The 17,496-nt window shown below is 39.4% G+C and overlaps 3 protein-coding genes and 1 pseudogene across 3 annotated transcripts; all 4 read right to left on the bottom strand.

The window, feature by feature from the left end:
• Nucleotides 1-2,016: 2,016 nt before the first annotated feature.
• LOC145462312 (uncharacterized) lies at nt 2,017-3,518 on the bottom strand (annotated as a pseudogene).
• Nucleotides 3,519-4,573: 1,055 nt separating this feature from the next.
• LOC145463510 (small ribosomal subunit protein eS12-like) lies at nt 4,574-7,746 on the bottom strand. Its single transcript, XM_081447261.1, has 6 exons — nt 7,681-7,746; nt 7,525-7,567; nt 7,289-7,420; nt 6,107-6,209; nt 5,098-5,199; nt 4,574-4,694 (listed from the first exon to the last, which is right to left on the bottom strand). The coding sequence occupies exons 2-6, from the start codon at nt 7,539-7,541 to the stop codon at nt 4,626-4,628; spliced, it is 423 nt and encodes a 140-aa protein (XP_081303387.1). The 5' UTR covers nt 7,542-7,567; nt 7,681-7,746; the 3' UTR covers nt 4,574-4,625.
• A 2,034-nt stretch (nt 7,747-9,780) lies between these two features.
• On the bottom strand, nt 9,781-11,873 carry LOC145464079 (adenosine receptor A1-like). Its single transcript, XM_081447895.1, has one exon. It carries the CDS (start codon nt 11,769-11,771, stop codon nt 10,602-10,604), a length of 1,170 nt encoding a protein of 389 aa, XP_081304021.1. The 5' UTR covers nt 11,772-11,873; the 3' UTR covers nt 9,781-10,601.
• A 4,147-nt stretch (nt 11,874-16,020) lies between these two features.
• On the bottom strand, nt 16,021-17,343 carry LOC145462663 (melatonin receptor type 1B-B-like). The gene has a single exon (XM_081446238.1). It carries the CDS (start codon nt 17,192-17,194, stop codon nt 16,172-16,174), a length of 1,023 nt encoding a protein of 340 aa, XP_081302364.1. The 5' UTR covers nt 17,195-17,343; the 3' UTR covers nt 16,021-16,171.
• Between the last annotated feature and the right edge of the window lie 153 nt (nt 17,344-17,496).

Here is a 17,496-nt window from a genome sequence, read left to right as displayed (position 1 = left end):
TTCTCAGTTAGAACGGTTGCGTGCAGAATAAGCGAAAATAACCAGGCCAGTGCAGAACAAGTCAGCAAACTCGCTTCCGTGACTAGTCCGGTATTGTACGAGAAAGTGCGCTTCATGACCAGATATCTTTCCCCACTTATTAAGGCAAGGTGGATAAGAGAAGTATCACACAGAACACTCGTGAAAAGTTGTGTCATATTTTGTAATGCACACGATCTAGTCGTGATCTTTCCTTGTACGATAATTATCACTGACGCTATGAACATAGGTTGAACAATCACACCCACCATCAAATCGGTGGTGGCCAAACACGCGAGTAGTATGTTAGACTTGATGGCTCTCATTCGGGATTTTGTTTTCACAGCCACTATAACCAACGTGTTTAAGGCAGCGGTGAAAGGAAATGTGACGATGCTGATCACTGCGAGGAAAATACTACCGAAACAGGTAGAGTGTTTTTTCGGAGACGCGCGAAACAGTTGTCAAACGCACGTGAGCACCGTCCTTCGCGCAGTGTGTGGCTCAGTTCTTCCAGCCTGGGTTTTTCCCGCGCGCTTCTTCTCATGATCCGGTCGTCGATCTTTCGCTCTGATTGTTACTTAGTAGTGCAACATGATACAGATAAAAGTTTTTTATAACATTTCTTTTCCCGAAGATCGATGTGAAGTGATAACGACGGACGAGAATGAGGTGGCGACTTGCGATGATCTTATGCAAATCGAACGGGGATAAATTTGAGTGTGTAGGAACGTGAAGGAATGTGATCACGCGCGCTTACCTATTTGGCGTCAGTTTTAGACCACGTGGGCTTAATTCAATTACGTTTCTCGACAACGGCAACTGTTTCGCGCGTCTCTGAATTAACAGTCTACCTGTTTCGGTAGTAAGAAGGACTTTGAGTTCAGTGGCAGAAGATGGCGGCCGTCCTCCCAGTGTAATGTAGACTGTGCATCCAGGCGGTAACATCCCATGGCTTGGAAGACTTTCGTTCATTGCTTCTCTTTTTTAGATGATACACTGAACTTTTGAATTCCGTGAACCTCTCTCTCTCCTGCCTGCTCAGTTGAAACTAGCTTCTCGTTATTTGCTTGTTTTGTTAAGTTTTAACTTTTCACATGGCATTTTCCAGTTTTGATTTCGTGTTTCAATTGGTCACTATCTCTGTTTGCATATTTGTTGTGTTTCATTGTTTTATAATTATCTTTACGGTAGAATAAATTCAACAATTATATTTAATTCTTTTTTTGAAATGAGGGAATAGGAACTTCTTTTGTTACAAACGCCGCTATCGTAGTGAATCGTCCATTATTTCAATTTTAGTCAAGATGCTTTAACAACGAATGTAGTAAGAACGCAAAATCAAAACTTTTCTTAAACCAATCAGTGAACATTTTACAAGTGTCTGTGGACATGTTCTCATATGGTGGAAGAGATACTATATGGAACTGCTAAGTTTTACGTTGTGAACTAAAACAGCGCTGAATGAATTCCCTTCAGCGTTGAATTGTTATCTGCATAGCTGAAATATCTGCATATCTGAATATCTCAAATAGTTCTTTTGTCAGGAGAAATTATAATCCATCAAATATTTTCGCTCGCGCACCATTGGTCTAAATGCGTCACGTGACTGAATATTCTCCAGCCAAAGCTGGGGAATATCCGAGTTATTTCCCCCAATTTTCAAAACCGTGCGTGTTGCGAAAAATATTTGAAGGTTAATAAACACAATAGCCTCTATTTGGGGCGAAAATATGCTGGCATATTTGTCCTCAGATATCATCTGTTCCACAAAGCTCACAGTTTTCCTCGAGCTACGCTTTCGGAAAACTGTTCGCTTTTCGGAACAGATAATGTTCGCGGACAAATATCCGAGCATATTTTCGTGCCAAATGGAGGCTATTGTTTGTTTATTGCACTTTTAACAGCTGCTAAAAACTGAAGATATCCCGAGCGAAGTGCCAACTGAATGATCGAGGATAAAATAGTAACAGGCCTTGAAGGAGAAAGAAAGGGGAGGTTGCTTTTTTGAGAAGACTAGCTGCAATAATTAAACGGGGTGTAAAAAACCCGAGATCTATTTGAAGTTTGCTTTTCTATTCTTATGCAGAAAGGCGTCAAAGAAAACAAACGATTTCAAAAATCATCTCACCTTTGATGAAAAATAAACTTCGTACACCCTACTCTGAAAACTAGTGGTTTCTGGTGATATTGCTTGGAGTTTTCACATCGATTTAGTTTCACGATTTTTTAAGCCTTTGGACACATATGGAACGCAGCCTTTGGCCAATCACAATTTCCGCGATTTGACAGGATTTTCAGAAACCAAGTCACTTTATTTTGATAAAGACAAAAGACCACAGCAGTATTTACAGCTAAGATTATTACGATTTATGTTCAGTGGGAACCAGGCTTTTTAATCAAACAAAAAACAAGATTTAGTATGAAGTCGAAGTTAGTTTCATTTGATCAACCTGATTATCACTTTACCATCTCCTTGTCTTACTCCTTCATAATTTTCTTGTCTGGTGCCACCGTTAAACGAACCTCCACCCCCGCAGAAAATTCCCCGATGTTCTTATGCTTCTATTCTCCGGCCGGAGAATTCCCCTCCTCTCCCGAGTATGTGGTGGTGGCTGCCCCGGCATCAAAGCCGCCGTTGGACACCTGCCCCTCCCTTACCGCCATCCGTGACGTTCTTTTCTTCTTTACAAGTTACAGAAGATTCCTCGTCTCCTTGAAAACCCCCTCCCCCCGAGCCCTAAATATTGTCCTTCTTTACTGGACACAAATTGCCTCCGGATCCATTGTACCCTCCTTGACGTGTTCCATTTTCCGTATTTTGGCCGTGATCTCCGTTAAAAGAAACATTTGCAGATTCGAAAGCTGCTCCCGCACGTTCCAATCCACGGAGATAACAAGCGGTTTGTTGCCTTCTTTGATGGCGAGTGTACCACCACCCACAGCTCCAGCTATCCCAGGAATAGCTGCAATGGAATTTTCAACTATTCCTTCCTGTGCCACGAGAATTTTTAACTTTTCGCCGTCGCTAAATCTTTAATTCTCGCACCTTTCTCTCTAAGCAGCCGACCATCGACACGCCTGACGCGCCCCAGGCCTCTGCGGCATACTTTCCTGTAGCTGGGACTCTCTGATTAAGGGATCAGCATTGTATATATATAGAACGCTGCATCCAATAACTTTTGTCTCTCGCTTGGAGAGAAGACTGCAGAACACAGCGTAAGAGAGGAAACAAAACAGCTCACCTCAACGTCTGGGCTGGGTTGTTCGGAAGCCGGTTAACGCTAACCCAGGATCAAAAGTTAAATGAAGAATCACGAATTTTTCTTCATTGCTTAGGTTTTGTGTAGTTTGAAATATTATTGTTTAAACTCAAAACTGAAGGACAAAAAACATAAAAAGAAAACCTCTCTGAAAAGTTTGAAAACTGCAATCAAAATTCCCGATTATTATGTCTCAACATTCCAACAAACATTTTTAAACAAAAATATTTGGACCATGTTAAGGTTAATTTTCTGTTTTAAAGAGATGCTTATTACATAAACAACTTTTTTGTATGCTTCATAATTCTTGTTTTTCTCTTAAAAACCATAACCACTTGATTGAACTTGGTTTAAAATATTAGCATCGGTTTCATTAATGTTTTCAGCATGAGGGCAACTGGTTTTCACAAACAGGCAAATGTTCTTGAAGTGAACGTTTTTTTTATAAAAGCTTTCCTCTAGATGATCAGACCAGGCGGGCAAAATCATTCTCACAGCCTGTCAATTTGCCATGGGGCCCGGAAGTAACTCAAGACTTTATTTAAAGAGTGTTTACATTAAATGGCCAAAGCTAATAAACTTGGGGCCCTCTTTAATCCTCATATTACAATTTCCGCCACACTGCCTCTCCAAGGAGTCAAGAAGCTGCATGGGGACATAAGACCCTCAATGAATTTCCTTTTTGAAGCTCAAGTGTTCCTGGACTTTTCTGTTCTGGACTTATTTAAGCACATTTCTAATAAATGCATGTTAAGTTGGCAACACACAGACCCCCTTTGTAGATAAGACTGCTTGAAGCCTAGGAAATAAATAAATAAATATCTTAATTGACCACTCCCCCAATGGGGCTTTTCAGGGCCAATGAAACCAAACGATGAAATAAATAATGCAAATGAACATAACATGGTTAAAAATCCCAACTGGCAGGAGGCAGACCAGTTGGCTATTTACGAGCATAACCAAGGAGTTGAACTAGGGTCTACCAAGAAACAACTCCAGCTAAGTGGTTAGAGCGGAACTTTAACCTGCGACCTCCAGATTTCAAGTCCGGCGCCCTAACCACTTGGCCACGCTGCCTGGGGTTTGCAATCTCTCATTTAATTTGACATCACTTGAAAAACAACGGATGTAATAACTATAGGTTCCTGTGGAAGAAACAATAGGACGGAAAGGAGGTCCTACTCTCTCTTTCAGAGCAAAATACAATAATTACAACCTGGCAAAATTTTTCAGTTGTCTGCTCTGGCATCAGAAATAAAGGACTTGTGGATACTGCACTCATTCACACCACATCAAATCAACATTTTTTTATTCATTTGGCAAACAAACAAGTCAATGCCATATTTAGGTGCCACGTTTGGACTTGAAATACTGCATCAGGACATCATGAGCTTGGCCTTCTTTTCCATAATCCTGTACCAATGGTAAAGAAAGGACACTTGTCAACATAAAAGAAATACACATATCGTGAAAGATCTCTTTGATTTGCTGGTGCCACCTCAGAATTCTCTATATCGATTCCGGTGATGGACATATCCTCACGGTATGTCAGAAGAGGGAGTCCTTTTCTTCATCATAGAATGGCACAGTGGAACGGTGGTTCAAATGTGGTTAGTTTTATTATGACAAATGCGGCAAAATATCCACTTACGTGGCAAAGCTGTCATTTTAGTCATCATAAGCAGTTGAAAGTTGTGTTGGATTAATTAGAGTTTAAACATGATCTGGCTAATTCAGTGTACAGTATAATTTTAAGTATTTAGAGAAAATCCTAATACAGGCAAGGTTACCCTTTGAGACAAGAACAATATCTAACCTTCACAGCCACACAACTGCAGCTAACAACTTTCCTGGCTTTCCCTTCTTTGTCTATCTTGCAGAGACCGGCCCATTCTCCAAGTTTCTTGTTGTCATCAACCTGGATCATAATCAGAACAACATATATTATGGCAAGAACGTTCAAACAGGTTCTCAAAACATTTTTCACTTGAGACCCTCAAATGAATTGAATGGGTGAAATGGGTTCATGTTAGTTTGTGTTTTTGAGTTAGCAAATGCTGTTTGCCCAAGGGAGTGTACAGTTTTGAGGCAAGTCACGTGATACATTCTCATTTCATTTGGAGGCTTCAACTGCTTTGCCATCCTGTTGAGACAACAGGATGAAAGCTTGAATGAAATCACACTTTCATCAAACATTTCCAGCATTTGACAAATTGCACAGAACATTCTAGCACATTGTAATCCAAGCATACCGGAATTACAATTGAATTGGGCAATGACTCAAAACCATTATCTAGACAATGTTCTACTTTTATGAACCTCATTTTAGCATTTTATTTCCTCACAAGTATCTTTTTGTCCTTGTTCTAATTTTTTCTATTTTACACTTTTTACTGCATACATTTCAGTGATTGTGCTTTTTATTCACTATTTGTCAAAGACTGCTGACTGGCAATCAAAAGCTCGTAATTTTAAACTATTTTAATCAGAGAGCGTTTTTAAATTTTAGTTTTAGTTACATTACTTTCATTTGGCAACAACATGACACTACAACTATTATAAGATGTTGAATCAAAATGTATGAATGTATGTATGGCTGACATGTTTTTGATATATTTTTACTGGAAAGCGAGGATTCTGGCCAATTGCGGACCATGTTTTAAAGTAGACATTGAACTGTATAACAGTAACACAATGTCTTGCAATAAACCAGCATTCAATATTCCAAATTAGACATCTGAGCAATGGACACAATTTTCACATCCTGGGTTGCACTTGGACTTGTATATTGAATAACAATAATAAACAAAAGTCTGCAAGCTAACCTTTAAAAGATGGATGCCATGTTCAGCACATAGGGCTTCCACAAGCTTCACATACATTGGCTCATCACAGTTGTTGGCCAAGATGCAAAGATGAACCTGACGCCTAACATGTGAAAAATAAAATACAATATTTAAACACTAACACTGCACACCTGTACCTCATACAACAGAGGAGGGAGAGGCACTGTGAGAGAAATACATCTTGGCAAAACATAACACACATTGGAACCAAACTACTCTATCCCGAGTCAACATGCTAAATATAAGGCTGCTGGGTTAGCATCTAGAAGCCTGGTAAAAACTTGCAAGTTATGCTCAAAAACGGGAACTGGTGAATGGTAAATGCCATTTTTCTTCCAGAGCCAAAGACATTTTGACTTTTTATATTGCAAGACTGGGACTTTGGAGTGTACAAGACATTTAGACTCCATGACATTCAGACTCTAAGAAGTTCAGATGTCATTTATAAAACAAACAAATAAACAAATCAGGACTTCAACAATCTCTTAGCCTTGCAAAGTAATCAAGACTCCGAAACAGGTTCGTGACAAAATCAAACCTGTGAGATGCACATAATTGCTAAAATATGAGACTGTGAGACCTGTGAAATTCAATGAAAATTTTGTGAGACTCCGGGTGTTTGAAGGACCATACACCACCCCAAACAAAAGTGATCACAAGCACAGGAATGTTTACACCATAGACATATGTAAGTGTGGTGTGCGTCATGTCAGTGGAGAAACAATGTGCAATTGGTTGAATTATTCTTGAGCTTATACTTGCGCTTATTTCACGCCAGTTCCCATTTGTAGAAATAAGAAGTGAAATAAGCGTAAGAGTAAGCACAAGAAAAAGGACAATGTTTCTTTCTCTTGGGCTTGTTTCACCTTGCTGCACACTAGCATTTCCTTGTCCTTATGCTAGTACTTTATAATAAACTTGCGCTTAATTCACAAGTGTGAACCAGGCTTTAATTCTCACAGTCCCTCTCTCCAACTTGAAGTTTGACTGGGTTCTGGTTGACCGCTAGGGCAACCCACAGAGGTTCATTACATGTAACAAGTTTAACAAGGCCTCCCCATCCCCCACTCCAAAGAACAAGACGCAATCGATTGGAAACATGCGAACAACTGACGATATAACAACGATTACACGATCTACAAAAGTAACGAAATGAAATACCTGTCCAGAGCCTTAGCTGCTTCGTGTAAACCACGGGCAAGACCATCATGGACCAGGGCAGTCTTCAAGATTTCTTGAAGAGCGGTGTTTACATCCATTTCGCCAACACTGGTTGTTGTAGGCACATCATCTCTATGAATAAAACCACAGAAATAACATGGATGAGAGAAATTTCTTTAAACCCGAGAGAAAATTCTCACGATAAAACAAATGGTTCACGTGAACATTATACGTACCCTTCCGCGTCAGACATGATTTTAATCAGAGCGGACCTCCTTACTGTTGAAAAGAAAAATTGAAATAGAAGAGTAAAGCTTAAATCTCCCATTTCCTGCTAAATTTACTAAGATTTGTGCCATGATGCAAGAGATTTCAAGAGATATTTCTCCTACATGATGTGCACTCTGCTGTTTCTATTTCTTGTTCCTGAAAAGAGGCCGAGGGAAGGTAGTCACGTGGTATTGTTTGAGCTGGTGCCTAGTTACCAGTCCTCTAAAAACCGGAACGGACGCAAAATTGGGGAATCACACAGACAGGTAGGCAAAAACAGGCAGGCATGCTCATAACTTTTCAGAGAACTTTTACATAAATCTTAGTTGGGCATGAGAAACTGGCGCATCTTGAAATACAGTTTTCTCTTTTAATCAGTTTCCACAGTGTGCAGCGGCAGATCCAGACCTTGAGCTAAGGGAGGAGGGGCGGAGGGGGGAGGGGGGGGGATGGGGCGGTTTTGTTTTGCTTGCCCTGCCGGCTTTTCTTCCTTCTGTGGGTGGGGGAGGGTCCGGACCCCCCGGGCCCCTTCCCTAGATCCGCCACTGGTGTGTCTCGACAAGTGACTATCATGATAAACTCTTGGTCTCGAGAAGCTTCTCTGACTTCCGAAACGGGCGTCACAAGGCATAATTAGGCATAAGTGTTCCCTCGGTCGGCCCTCGTCAAATTAATTTAAAAACTAAGCATGTTTACGCAGCTGATTATGCAGACTGTTGGTAATAATCAACTAATAATATATCTGAAGGCAAATAAACCAGGACCCGGGAAATATTAAGATCACCAAAGTAAATACTAAAAGAAAGGTGTTCCCAAGATACATTTTCCGAGTTATCGATTCAGAAGGAATTAAGAACAAACTTCTGTTAATCTTGGTTTGCTTAGTAAGTAAGAGTCATGGATTCTATCAGAATAACATGGGTTTCTGCGTCAATTAATATATTGTATACAAGCTAAATTTTTTTGAAGGAAGGAAAATGTGCTGAGTCTAGTCAAAGGAGCTATTATTTTGCAGCTTAATGGTCTATTTTCCTGAAGATGCCCCGATCAATTATACACCGGCCTACATGTGCACATACCCTTTTAAAAGTTTTTTGACGTTTGTGATAAGATTCAGTCAGTAACTGAGAAGGATCACGGAATATACGAGAAAAAGCTTCATCATTTACAAATCAGGCAATGAAATAATTACTATTCAAAGCTTTTACGTAGAAAAATTTAAATCTTCGTGTCGACTTACTGGGACATTTGAGCATTTCCCTTTGTGATAAACGCCCAATATTTTGTGGCCTGGATTCGTCGATTTAGTTTGCTGTTTCTATGTTTGTATAAACAAGGCTGTCAGTTTTTTGGTAATTTCATAAAACTGTCGATAAGTGTTTGCCCCACTTTTGTTTGCTTTACAACTGACGGAGCTTTCTTAAAAAGGTAGTTCAAGGCAGAAAAGCCTTTTCAAGGTCAATCAGAGGAAACTAGAAAAAATGAGCTGTTCAGTAATTCTGAATTGTATCAGTACTTTTGAAATGAAGATCCTCGAAAAAATATATTGAGAAACAAATTATTGGGAAGTTTTTCAGTGAGAAAAACAATCGACTGGTCGACGGAGAATTGGAAATAAAACCAAGGTAAGCAACAATAGGGAAGTTCTGATTTAAGTAAACTTCACTAAAATTGTTCTGCGACTGTTCTACAATATCATTTCGCTATTAGGCAAAGAAAATAACGTTTGCTTAAACTAATAATTTACCGAAATAATCTTTCGGGAGTTTAAGCACATTTTTAACATAGATAGGTCGCTTTGTCGTCATCTTGTATTCCGTTTTGTAAAGGCTAACAATCTAGATGATATGATATGTTAAAGGAACTAAGTCACGGTTTACGCATCTTGAAAAGTAAGCCTAAATTTTTCAAGTTCGTCGTTTGTAATCCGTGTTAATCTTCTCCATCCTTGACCATCCTTCCTTTAAGTTCTTGTAAAACCTCTTTGGTGTTTTTCTATCTCAGTAAACTACTATTTTCAATTTTTCTTCAATTTAAAGGTACAATTTTGTACCCAGCTAAAATAACTTAAAATAACGTGACTAAGCTCCTTTAAGTAGTTTTTATTCTAGACCAAAGATAGTAAGTGATTTGTCTCGCCTCCTTTTGATCTTAATGTCATAGTCATAATAATTACGAATTATTGTTACTCTCAATTATATTTATAGAAACTCATCGACGGGTACTTTTTTCCTGTCTCGTATTTTGTAGACTGCCATTTTATTGAGGAAAGAGGCACTCAACATTCAAATCCCACTGCCACTTCGCTGATAAAAAAAAGAAGTTTAGACGAGGGTAGGAAATGGAAGGGTAGTTTCGCCCTCGGAAAGGGGGCTGATAAAAAAGGCCAAACCGAAATAGAGAAAATACCTACAGCGGATAAAACATTAGACAGAAAGAAGTTGTTTAATACACCAACCAATGATGTAAAATAGGTAAAGTCTGCATACGTGCCAAGTGGCCCATCAGGCCGGAGCTTATCCCGGTTTCTGTAGTATGAAGCGACTAGGAGTATTTCTACTCCCCCCTGGATGGGATGCTAGTCCATCGCAGGGTTACCTCCAGCATTAAGTTCGCCGGTACCCATTTATACACCTGGGTGGAGAGAGGCACTGTGAGAGTAAAGTGTCTTGCTCAAGAACACAACACAATGTCCCCGACCAGGGCTCGAACCCGAACCGCTCGATCCGGAGACGAGCGCACTAACCATGAGGCCACCGCGCCTCCCACAATGATGTAAAATACTGAAAGAAAAATGATGGTGCGAGGAGATCTTCAGAGAAAGCAAAACATTCTCTCTAAGCAATTGATTTTGGTACCATTCCCTTCAGTGTTTTTCGCGGCCAACTCCTGACGTCACGAAGTAAGGATAGATCATGCACTGGGAACGAGGTTAAAAATTCCATTTATTTTTCACACTAGTTGGAGCAAACACATAAGTATTTAAATAATGCAACGTTAAGAAACTATTTATAATGTCTATTGATTAAATTCATTGCGCGATTTATATAGTATGGCGGCGGTGTACAGGTTTTATGATCGAGTTGTCGCTTAGCTGTTCGATATGATTTTCCCGTTGATGCAGCATTTCATCGCTGCCATCGTTAGTGTTGTTCACATTTCCTTGCTCTGCGTGTTGCTGCGCTCCTTCGCGTCCTTGTCCTGCTTGTCCTACGGCGTTATGCGATCCAAACACTTCCATCTCAATTTCTTCCGCTTCAGCAATGTTTGTAGTCAGTCTACACCTCAAATCAACAAACGCTACGCGAAACTGTCTCATTCTGACCGAGTAAACAATTGGATTTAGGAACGAGTTCATTATTACCACCCACACGGCTGAAAAGAAACATGCATACGCTGTCTGTATAGACATGATACTGCGAACGTTTATAAGAATAACTCTAAAGACGCACACAGGTATATAACAGATGAAAAGCAATGAAACGATGATAGCTGTCAGTTTAAAAGCCTTTTTGTCTTTCAGAAATTTCTGCCTTGCCTCTTCCGTAACTTGCTGAGTTGAAAGTTGCTTTTCGTGTCGTCGAACTTCACGACAGACGGTGATTTGGCAGAAAACAATGATGGCGAGAGTTAGGAGTACAAATGTGTTATTGATGATGAAAAATAAATTCCTGTCAATAATAAGAGGAATGTGCAGAATAAGGGAAAATAACCAGGCCAGTGCAGAACAAGTTAGCAAACGAGCCTCCGTGACTAGTCCGGTATTGTACGAGAAAGTGTACTTCATGGCTAGATATCTTTCCCCACTTATTAAGGCAAGGTGGATCAGAGAAGTATCACACAGAACACTCGTGAAAAATTGGACGACTTTTTGCAGTGTACACGTTTTAGTCGTTGTCTCTCCTCGAACTATGGTTATCATTAACGCTGTGAACATGGGTTGAACAATCACACCCACCATCAAATCGGTCGTGGCCAAACTCGCGAGAAGTGTACACGACTTGCTGGCTCTCATTTGGGAATTTGTTTTCAGGGCCATTATAACCAAGACGTTTAAGGCGGCAGTTAAAGGAAATGCGACGATGCTGATTACTGCAAAGAAAATAAGAAGGGCTTTGACTTCAGTGGCAGAAGGTGGCAGTGTTCCGCCCAGTAAAATATAAATACTGCATTTAGGCGGTATTATCTCGAGGGTTAGCCTGCTTTCGTTCATCGCTTTAAATCTTCCAGTGAAAATTTCTCTCAACTTTCATTGCTTATACAGCACTGATCTGAGTATCTAAATTATGCTTCCCTTGTTAATTCTTTAATTTTCACCTGGTGTTTTCAAGTTTTGGTTCACAGTTCAATTATTGCTTTTAGCGCCGAAAAAACAAAACATCGACTTTAAAAGTTGTTCTTTTTGGCTATGAATTGCAGTCGCCGCTTTTGACGTCAACAGCTCTTAAGAAAACGGAGGTACATCGTGGACAGAAACACGTCTAAATTCAAGATTTTTAGACACCAAGTCATTTTAGTTTCTTTGATTCAACGGAGTACAGATGGAGCAAAGCTCCGAAATTTATAAAAAATGTGGCATCTTAATTGGGTTCGGAAAAATGGAAGAGACAAATGGAGTCTGAGTTTCTTGACCCACACTCTACAGCATTACGACGTTTTAAATGGATTGTGGATTAAAAAGCAAAAGAAATCAAGACATAACCGGAAAATCAGTCTTGACTGCTTCAAAACGTGGCATTTTTGGCCAATGAACGAGATTATTGCACAATTGGGGACCTAAAAGCGCGTCGGCCTCGTTTAACAACATCCATTTGCAGCCTCCATTATAAGCATTGAACGGAAAAAAAAATCAATAGGCACAATAAATCTGCCATGATGGCTGACGTAAATTGTAAGTTAATTGTAATAAAAACCATTCCTTGTTGCCTCTCAGCAATCGCGGTGCGATTGCTAGTACAAGATCAAAAAGCTGGAATGATTTTCTTGAGGTTGGCGAATAGTACAAGTTTGTCAATGGCGGCACACTTGCGACACACTTGCGTGTAGGCCACATTCGTATTATTGGACCCGAACAGCTTGCAATGGAGGCTCAAGTGGGGGAATATCATTAAAAAGAGATTAGACAGATTAAGTCATTTGTGTTTGGAAAGACTCCTCGCGTTAGCCTCAGTTGCATGCTAGTTCCAGTCCAATACCGGGAACACGAATATGGTCAATTGTTTCGTGTAAATCAATGCTCCAACTTGATTATGATTGTTCCCTTTTTAAAGGCTCGTTAAAAATAGTTTCTATGATCATTGGTCGTTGCGATCAATGATTAGAGAAGAAACTTGAGTGATCCTTGCCACTACCAGTTTCTTTTACCGCGGTCAAACAAAACAAGAATTGCCTCAAATGATCTGGATCAGACAACGATACACTGCATTGGATTCTGGTATATTTATCACAGCGCTTTCTTTCCCCTCTCCCCAGTCTCCGCCCTGCCAGCCTGCACGTTCAAGGAAACTCTTTCTGCGGAAGGGCGGGGAAGACAATGCTGAGATGGACTGACTATTGGTGTTATTCACATTTGCTTATTTTGCTGAGCTTCTTCGTGTCCGGTATAAGAAAACGTTTCGAAATATTGATGAAACCAAAAATCAAGCACTATAAAAATATATCTTTTATGTTCTTGGAAAGAAGAAACACAAGGAACTGAAACACAGAGGTCGTTGTATGAATTATCTTCACAAAGTGAAGGGGGACTTATATCCGTGAGGGCTTATAACCAGGAGATATTTTTTGGTATACATAGAGATGCGGGTATAACCAGGGAGGGGGCTTGTAACCGGGGGGAGGTTGTAAACCGGAGTGTTAATAACCGGAATTTTACGGTATCTTGCCTCTTCACTGGACAGTGGTTAATCACGGTAAATCGTTTTAAGACACAGATCATATCGTTTAAACCATCAGCCATTTCCTCAGCAAATTGATTTCGATAATAATAAATAGATGACATGGCAATCATTCTACGTAATGACTGACTGATAAATTTTTCTTTACTGGGTCGATGTGAGGGTGAATTTCAGAGACAGGGGTGTAAATAGCTTAGGAAATGAATCGATATGAGTTTGAGGAACAAACCAGCTCTCCTTTCACAATGGCAGCTATTTAACAAAGCCCGGTCGCTTGCACTGAGCTCAGAATTCAGTTTGATCGACATTACAAAATGCCTCTTTTATAGGCTTCTAAATTAATGATAAAACAATGATAAATGTTAGATCTTACCCAATTATCATTTCAAACGAAATTTTTATCGATTCTTAATTTTAACAGAGTTTAGTTTTATCACAACCGATTGAACTAATCACCTTTTGGCTTAAAATTTGGGTGACGTAAGATTATTAACTGTGTCACAAGCAGTCTACACTATCGGTCATCGAGGAGTTTGTGACACATGCAGCTGCACCGCAGGCTAAAAGTTCTCAGGTTTTTGTTAAAAACGCAAAAAAAAAAAAAAAAAAAAAAAAAAAAAAAACCTACACGGAGATAGAAAGTGAGGAATTGCGGAAATTTATTTTCAATGTCTGTCAAGTGGGTCGAGTGAATTAATCTATATCACTGGGTTTATTTCCGTCAGAAAATCACTATCATATTCCCTATCAGCTTTCAATATTTCCGGCACATTCCTCGAACCGCCAATCAAACCGTCTCATGGCTTCTCGAAGAGTTGAACAAATGAATTGTCGTATTCCAAGTAGGACAACAAAGACTATCTCTGCAAAAGAGAGTGCAATATACAAACATTTGCACACTCGGTGAACAATTAATTTTCATGCGAAATTTGTGTAATCTACCGGATACCTTAAACTCTTCCACTTGAATCTTGTAACAAAGAATACTTTGCACAATTAGTCAGAGACAACTCCACAGTATTAGACTGCGACAGCAATTCAGATCTTCTCCTACACAAAGAGTCATATTACATCAAACGCCTGACACCTTCCCTTAACAGAGGACTCAAATCTTTGCCTTTTCTCTTGAGTATTTCTTTTTGTTTCTTCTCTAGCCTCTTCATTGTTATCAACACTGTACTTGAGAGCCACCTTATGTGCATATTCTAGTCTGAGATGGCTAGTTTCGCCAATTGTTGTCTTAATTTCGACACAATTATGAACATTCTCGGATCATCATTCATTTTCTATGAATTAGAGGGACACTCATTATATATTTGCTTAAAACTGTTATAAATTCAAGAAATGGTCCCTAAATTTATGTAATAAGAACTTAATTAGCTCTAACTAAATGATTAAAAGCAATTTCTTGAAGAAAGTCCACACTGCAGGAACATTTTTGCAAAATTTCAACGATTTTTGAGCCAAACCTGAACCTTTGAAAAAGTGACATCCTGACGCTTTTTCAAAAATCCATGTCAGTACAGTCGTTTTCCATCCTCGCCATCGTTAGCCATCCTCACTTCCTAATGGGTTTTAATCATTTGTCGAGTACTGCTCTACAAAATTAAACCATCATTGTTCAGCTTCCAATGATCGATATATGTTTTTGGGATTTGCAGAATCATGCTAAAAATGGTGACAACGTCCCTTTGAGGTAAACCTGAATTCTTTTTCCTATTTATTTATATTCAGAGTCAAAACCATTTTCGATCACTCAATTGACAATCAACTGAATAACTCCCAGAGGACTCATTCCCCCGGAATTATTAAGCAGCTGTTGAGAGTGCAAACTTGTTATGTCAAAATGACAATTTTAGTGGTGCACCATTGAACTTTTGATCCTTTAACCCTTTCATTCTCTAGGAATCTTTTCTCGGTCATTTCTATGCATGATTTTTTATTCTCAGTTTCTTCACTGAACGTGCATGAATTTTTCTCAGCAATGGTCGAGTGCATGATTTTTTTGGTACAAGTGTGCTTGCAGGTTTTTGGTCAAATGGGCCACCCCTTACGTTGAGGGATTTTTTCGGGGCTGTTAATTTATTCATAATTTGTCATTAAGGCTGAGGAAAGCATTTTTCTCTTCCACCCCATATACACATGTCCACAAACGCTTGTGTAAAACACTCAGATAGGGTGTAACACAATTTAAGGCTGAGATTAAAATTAACGTGTTTAAAATTTAACGACGTCCTCTTCGACTGATCTTCCTCTAAATTACAACTCGCGACGTTAACTTACATTTTGACTTACTGATTAGATCTGTTTTCCATTGGTTACGATTTACGCTTCAAGGCGGCTTGTGTATATAATTTATGTTTACCAACAGTTAATTTTGCTATACACTGCAGTGATCTTTGATTTCTAATCCAATTTCTTTCTTACTAGCCGTCATATAAGCTGGTATGTTTATTTTTGATTTTTTGAATTTCTTTTCCGGGTTTTCCACTTGATCAGATATTCTTCAATACAGAGTTTTTACTAAAGATTTTTTAAAACTCCACGACCTGATCTGACACCGTGAAGTGAGAATGACGTCGACTTTGGAATCGACTTTTCTGCATGAACCGTTTTCTTCATAGTTATGTTCCGACAGTGTCTCCATAAGTTGCCATTATCGGTTCAACATCTCATTTCCTTGTTCCACTTAACCTTCTCGGCTAACCGTGTTTCCTTCCTATTCAGCAGTCGCTACATTTGCAACTCGAACTTGTTTTGGTCCAAAAATATTCCTTTCAAGCTGCTCGGCTTGTACGATAGTTTTCCTCAACAAGAACTGAATGAAAGCTACGCGAAAGTATCTTATTCTAACAGCGTAAATCAGTGGATTAAACAACGAATTCAATACGGGCAATAAGGAAAGAAGATGAAATATGACATTTCTTACATTAATAGCGATGCTCTCTTCCAAGGATATCAGAATGACAGTGCTGATATTTGCCGGGAAACAACACAGGAAAACTGTGAGCAGTACAATAATTGTGCAGTAAAAAGCTTTCTTATTCTTGAGTAACTTCTCCTTCACTTCTACGGAAACTTGATTAGCGATAATTTGTTTTTCGTTGCGGCGGACCTCCCTGTATACAGAAACATTAAAATAAACGACTAACGCAATGGAGATAAACTGCATAATAACAACAACTAATATTGCGACATATTGTATCTTCGGTGGCCAGAAGTCTTCCGCCGGAACGATCATCGCGGCAGCCCACGCAAGACCAAAGGCTGCGATGATACGAACTTCAGTTACAAGGTTCTCGTATGCGAAAGAGTGTTTTATAACAATATAACGTTCTGCGCTCAATAAAACGAAGTGGTAAAGCGAAGTTATGGTGCACCTTGTGGTAACAGCTACTCTTATTGTGGCAAGCGTGCTGCAAATTATGCCAGTCTCACCTTTGAGCACAAAACTATGGTGAGCGATTTGCAAAGGTTGAACAACAAGTCCCACAATAAGGTCAGTTGTGGCTAAACAGGCAAGTGATACGTTAGATTTGCTGCGAAGTCGACGGTTAGTTTTCACTGCCACCATCACCAAGGTGTTCAGCAAAATGACCAAAGGACAGCTTATAGCGTTAACGGCGATTTTGAAGATGAATACAGCGCGAAGCTCGGGAGAAAGTCTCTCGGCAGATGGTATAGGAAAATATGGGAGTGAACCACAACTGGCTGATGTGATGTTGATTGCGGTGCAATTCATGTTAACGTTTTCTAGATTAACTCGAATGTTTGTCCTTTCTCGTGTTGCTCTAAAAATGAGAAGTTGTTCGTTTGGACGATTTTCACAGCTAATTTGCTTGTGTTTCAAATATGTCCAATTTATGACTATTTTATCGACTAGAATTTGCATCTGCATGGCAGTAAGTAAGCTATTGTATCATATTTTGAAGTTGGTTGTAAGTATTAACATTAACTTTAAGTATTATTGGTCTCCAAAACCGGAATTCCACTTGAACATACAGCTGATGCCAAGCAATTTAACACAGATGCTTTCCACGAGTA

Source organism: Orbicella franksi, chromosome 12, assembly GCF_964199315.1.
Source record: "Orbicella franksi chromosome 12, jaOrbFran1.1, whole genome shotgun sequence".
Lineage (NCBI taxonomy): Eukaryota > Metazoa > Cnidaria > Anthozoa > Scleractinia > Merulinidae > Orbicella > Orbicella franksi.
This window is presented reverse-complemented; position numbering and strand designations above follow the sequence as displayed.